At 52.9% G+C, this 6,000-nt stretch overlaps 1 protein-coding gene across 1 annotated transcript in view; it reads left to right on the top strand.

The window, feature by feature from the left end:
- The first annotated feature begins 3,031 nt into the window (after positions 1-3,031).
- Positions 3,032-6,000, top strand: part of WWC2 (WW and C2 domain containing 2) — a 170,851-nt gene continuing 167,882 nt past the window's right edge. Inside the window, exon 1 of the mRNA XM_060136278.1 lies at positions 3,032-3,527. Coding sequence (XP_059992261.1) covers positions 3,397-3,527 — 131 coding nt within the window. The 5' untranslated portion in view covers positions 3,032-3,396. The remainder of the gene's footprint in view (positions 3,528-6,000) is intronic.

Below are 6,000 nucleotides of genomic sequence, written 5' to 3'. Positions count from 1 at the left end.
ATAGTTATAACTAATTATCTGTTGAAATAAATTTCACTGTCTACTCCCATTTTTGATACCGCTAATTTTCCTGCCACGCAGGATTTGGACGTTGACGTGGGAGCTTTGTTTAATGGCAGCTCACCTCCCCACAGACTATTAGTACCAGAGAAAATGTAAAGCTGGGAGAAAAGGGAATTGAAGGCCAGAAAACAGACTCTTCAGCGGCTAGTGCTGCCATAGACTGTGGTAATCTGGTATCCAGGACAGCAGACAGCATCATCCTTCTGTGCCAATGATCAACTGGAACCAAATGAAATCTAAATGTATCCATCTATAAACTAGGGATAATCTTCATTGTCTTAACCACTAGGAATTTTCCGAAGGGATGGTACTGTGTAAACTGGGTGAACTCAGAACAGCAGAGTGAAAACTTGATCAAGACAAAAAAACCCTGCAGAGGAGCAATTTTCCTTTCTGTCATCTTAACTGCTTTTGTGTGACCAAATGTTTCCTGTGCCACCCAGTGGGGGAGAAGAAGCGAGCTTGCCTCTTAAATGCTTCAGAGTTTTGTTTGTCTATTTAGGGTCCCTTTTTGAAGTCTTGAGATTTATAGAACAATAAATGTCATTTACCGCTGTGTGCCATTTTGGGTTCCTCATCGGTTTTAGAAGTTGGGTAAGAATACTTACCTGAAAGCTTATCAAATGTGAAATAACACCGAGAAGTATTGGGCAGTAGTTCATTCCAGTGAAACAAACTAAAGTGTGTTACTTTTTTTTTTTTTAACAGTAGGATGCAGACATTTTAATATAATTCATGTTTTCTAATTGGTTTTTTTTGAGGGGGGAAAGCACAGCAGGAAGCAAGGTTTAAACAAGAATGGCTTGGCTGGGTTGCCGACTGATGTTATTAGTATACCATAACACAAATTTTGGCCATGCTAATGGGCCAGTATAGACCAGTCCAAAACAAAGCACCTCGTTCACTCAGTGGTGTGAGAGATTAGTTTTAGCCAGGTCTCATCTTTTTCACAGCATTCATAAGTACAACCTTAAGGTTATCCACTAGGATGTCACATCTCACCTGAACAGGAGAAGCTTGCCTTGTGTGATCACTTCCTTATCAATGGAGTGGGGCTGAACACAGGACCTGGAAGCGGGGGCTTCCCTTTGTTACAGGCGAAGCCTAGTTTCCTGGGTGTAAACGAGGAAGACCTAGAAAGATACAGTAAGTGAGTTCATCTTGGGTGACTCCGTTCCCCAACTCCTGCGACCTCTGGTAGCTCCTTCCCAGGAGTTCTCTCTAGAGTTTCTAGTAGTTAAAAGTTTCTGCCCAGATGCTCCGAGTACAAATACAACCCCTTCTAAGGCCCTCGCCCGAGACGGCAGGTCCAGTCCCCGCCATGAAGCTGTTCCAAGCCTGACCCCACGTCCTTCCTCTCGAGGACCACCGTCCTCCCTCCACCTTCGAGATTGACCGCAGATGCCCCGACGGCCTGGAGAACCAAAGGCCGTCCCCAGCCTCCAGGGCAGCTGCTACACTAACCGCGCAGCGCCAGCTCCGCGCTGTAGAGAATCTCAATTCACCTGACTCCCTTACCGGTCTGTGCACCCAGGAGGGGAGGCGGACGTTGTTCCAAACCCCCTGAAAGCCCTTGCTGTGCGCTGCGTCCCGCACAAGGTGGGGAAGTCTTTACAAATTAGGCGGCAGGATTAAGCGAATTCACACCAAAAGGTGAATGATCTCCGGGTCTTCCTCCGTTTTTTTATTTTGTTTTTTGTTTTTACTCTAAAAGCAGCTGCTTAGTAACCCAGAAGAAGATGAATGGGACGGTGGTGTAGACCTGGCTGGAGAGGAGTCTGGGGACTGGGAGGCTCCCTCCCAGACCGAGGGGCTGGGGGCACAAATGCTGTGTGTCCGAGCCCTGCCAGGCCTGCGGCTCATGGAACCGTCCAGCCCGGAGCCCGACGTCCGGACCCTCCTCAGGGCCGACCAGGGCGTAGTAGCTGCTGAATAAATAAATACTTGTAGAAGGAGAGAAAGTCCACGTTCCTCCCCGGACACATCCAGGGTCTAGGAAAGCCTGGCCGCCAGGCCGCCGCGTTTTCCTGCCAGCGGGCTCGCCCACACCTTCTGGGCCTCGGCGGGGCTCCGGGTGGGGGACTTCCCGGGGCGCGGGCGGGGGACTTCCCGGGGCGCGGGCGGACGTAAGGGGCTGGCTCCCGGGCGCGTGCACGTCCAGCGCAGGGCCCCCGTGTGGAGCGCCTCAGGCCCGCGCGCGGCGGACGACGACGACGACGACGACGACGGCCGCGGCGGGGGGTGTGGGGAGAGGGGGGTGCAGTGGCTTTTCCGAATCTGGCCCGAGTTTCCCCCGCGCAGCGGGGCACCGGGGCAGGCATATCGCGGCGCCCTCGGACCGCGGGATCCGCCTTCGCTTTCCGCCGCGAGGCTGAGGTCACGGAGGGCCGGGCGCCCTGCAGAGGCCCCGGGGGCGACACCGCCCCGGACGCGCCACTGACGCGCTTTCGAGCGCTGGCTCTGCTTTTCACACTTTCCCACCGCCCGGAACGCCCCGGGGTCCGAGGGGGAGCGGGGGAGCCTTTGTGCCTTCTCGGTTTGCTGGGACCTTGTCTTCCGAAGAGAGCCTCCCCACCCCTTTCCTCTCGAAAGTCTTGTGGTTTCCCTAGAAGTCGGAAGGCGGTGGAGAGGGCTGCGGAGACTTCTCTTTAGCCGCCTTTCCCGTCCCGAAGCTCTAAAACCCCAAGTGGTCGGCCGTAGGGAGATATTTGGGGTCAAGGGGAAGCAGCGAGCGGCGCATTCCTTCTCCGTCTTCCCTCCCACCTGGCCCGCGGCTCCCTTCCGCCCCTGACTCGGGCCGGCGCCCCGGCAGGCGCAGCGTGCCGCGGGAGCGGCAGGGTTAAGCCCTGGAATGTGGCGGCGAGGAATGTGCATGCAGATGAGCCGAGCGAGGGGAGGAGCGGGTGGGGGCGGGCCCCGGGCGGGGCGCATGCTAATAGTATGCAAATGAGGAGACCGTCGCCGCCACGGCCGCCGCTCCGCGGAGCTTCCCGGATCCGAGCCCAGACGGCGGCGGCTCGGGCAGCCTGGGCGCCGCGACCCTCGGCGGCCACAGGGGGACGGGGAGGAGGAGGAGGAGGAAGAGGCGGAGGCAGCGGCGGCGATCGCGAGGAGGAGGAGGAGGAGGAGGGTTCGCTCGCCCGCTCCGACGCAGACATGGTGGACTGATCCCGCTGGGGCCGAGAGCAGGGTTTCCTGAGGCGCCCCCGCGCGTGGCCCCGCCGCGCCCCGCAGCCCCACGCCGGCGCCCGGGTCGGGCCGGGCAGTCGCGTTCCCGCCGCGTCCCGCGCCCGGTCCCTATGGAGGCGCCGCTCGCCGGCGAGGCCGCCGACCATGCCTAGGAGGGCCGGGAGCGGGCAGCTGCCGCTACCCCGGGGCTGGGAGGAGGCCAGGGACTACGACGGCAAGGTCTTCTACATCGACCACAACACCCGGAGGACCAGCTGGATCGACCCCCGGGACAGGTGGGCTGCCGGGCCGCGGGTGGGCGCGGGGACCCGCCTCGGAAGCGCGGCGGCGGCTGTTGTCCCGGAGACCTGGCCGAGCGGCGGCGCCCGCGGCGCGGGGGGCGTGGGGCGTCACCGGCCCGGGTGGCCGGGAGGGGTCCCGGGAAGGAGGCGCGGGACCTTCTGCCCGAGCCGGGGCTGCGTCAGCCGGCCAGGCGCCCTGGAGGGGGCCGGTTGCAGCCGCCCCTTCCAGGGCCCTCTTGGCCACCCGCTCTGCGGCGGCCCCGGGACCTTTAGACACTCTGGGCGCAGAGGGAAGGGTGGAATTGACGCCCTGGGCGGTCACAGTGTCCAGTTCACGGACCCACAGGGGCCCCCTGAGCCCTGCTCCGAGCTCGCCTCCGCCTGAAGTTGGCCAGCAAGAGGCTGGAGGGTCCATTCGGCCTGGGAGGCGGGGCCCGGCCCTGGGCCTCCCGGAGGAGGAGGCCTAAGTGCCAGGCGGGGCCAGCCAGCCGTCCAGGCCACCTGTGGCATCTCTCTGGCCGTCCTTGGCTCCCAGCCTTGCCTGCACGTTCTTGACGGGGTGCGCCATGGTCGGGCCAGAGACCCTGGGCCTGAGGGGGCCCCGGGCACCCTTCCTTGCTGAGCCCTGGTGGTGGGTGTAACTGACTTTGCCCCCCAGAGTTTAGAGACGCTTGTTTGGGGGTTTACTGCTTAGTGTTTATCTTCACCTGAAAACTTGAACTGACTCTCAGATCTTGAAAAGGCAGATGCTGTGTTGAAGTAAGAAGTGGTGAAATGAACAGTGGAACCGAACCTTGGTTATTGAGGAACGCTGACTTGAGCTTAGCGTGGTTTCTTGTAGTTTTCAACACACTTTTTATTCCTGCTCAGAAGTGAAGAGGAGAAACATAACAATATCATCATCTAAGAAGTTCAGGGACTGAAGTTTAGCTGAATGTTCACAAATGTTGTTTCTCTTTTCCATTTTTCTCTTTACCCTGAAAAGGAAAATTTCTTATAGTTAGAATTATTGGAAGAATAAGAGGAGATATTCCTAATTGTAAATTTGTAAACTATTAAGGAGGTATTCCTATTTATAAATTTAAATAATATACCATTAGGGATAATTCCAAATTTTGGATGTTTATCATTTCTGAAATTTCTTTCCACCTTTTTATGGAATGTGGCCTTAGGGGTTTATAACCTTTTTAGGTGCTTCTCCTATTAAACATTCCCCCTTTTCTCAATTTGAAGCTGAAATAGTTTCATACTTTATGTTCTCAGTTACTTTTATCTCAAGAATATTGTTTTTGAATGCTACTAAAGAGCATTTATAAGAAAGTCACAAGTGACATTATAAATTTATGGAACAATCCTTGTTAAATTATCCATGAAGGTATCGGTTTAGGTTTCCCTCTTGAAATGAGAAAAGGCACCTGTGCTGAGGTCCCGTCTTGCTCTAGCCTGGCTGCGTGTTGCTGACCTGATGAAAGTTATGACAAGCATCACGCCTTCACAGTCTCTCCAGATGTATTAGTTGTTGTCATAAACTTCACGCTCCAAGCCAGTTATTGCACTTTGAAACTACTTAACAGATAGTAAATTTCAATGATGATGGTGTGCACCCAACAGTGGCTTTTAAGGCACCTGTATAAATATTTGACTTTTACAGTTGTATGGTAATTCTTTCTGCTTTCTGATACTTGGAGTTTCAGGTTATTGAAACTGCAATGCATTCTTGAAATATTTAGGCATTTTAGATTCTCTTTTACTTCAGTTTACATGTTTTGTTAATATCATCTCATTTGCGTTTACTAGCAAGGATTACAAGACTGTGTAACGCCTGGGTAAAGCAAATAGAAAGTGAAATAAAATTATATGGCTTGGCTTATCTTTACCACTACTTCTTAAGAAAGTTAAGCATGTCTTTTATTTAAAATTGTTAATGGATTAACAATTATCATGAACTCTGTTTTTAAGAAACTGGGTAACCAGTTCATTTGATGGGGACAAACAGTTTTGACTAAGGTGATTTGTTATTATTCCAGTTTGCCTTGAAGCTGTTGGATCTTTAAGTATTTATAAATTTGACTGGTTATACATATTTCTGGATCTCAGTATTAGAGCTTTAAAGGACATTCTGTGAGATGAGTCAACATTGACATAGTTTAAATTTGGTGTGTTTTATTTTAGGGCAGTGCAGTGTCTATAAGTCTTGCTAACTAGTGTAAGAGATGGTGGAAGAGGATATTTGGAGGAACTATTACCTCTAGGCAATTTTGTTACACACTTACCAAACATACTGGCAGAGAGGTGTTGCACAGGCCAATTGGAATGTGCTCCTTCTTTTACAGGATCAAATTACAAATCCTGAAAAAAAAGTGACTTGATAAACTGTGGGTCTGCAGTACTTTTGAACTTTTAAATCCATTTCATTAAGATGGGCATGATGATTTACCCAGTCATATTTATGTTAAGAAAGATAATT

This window comes from Lagenorhynchus albirostris, chromosome 21 (assembly GCF_949774975.1).
Source record: "Lagenorhynchus albirostris chromosome 21, mLagAlb1.1, whole genome shotgun sequence".
Taxonomy (NCBI): Eukaryota; Metazoa; Chordata; class Mammalia; order Artiodactyla; family Delphinidae; genus Lagenorhynchus; species Lagenorhynchus albirostris.
The sequence above is the reverse complement of the archived record's forward strand: the minus strand, read 5'-3'. Positions and strand labels throughout refer to the sequence as shown.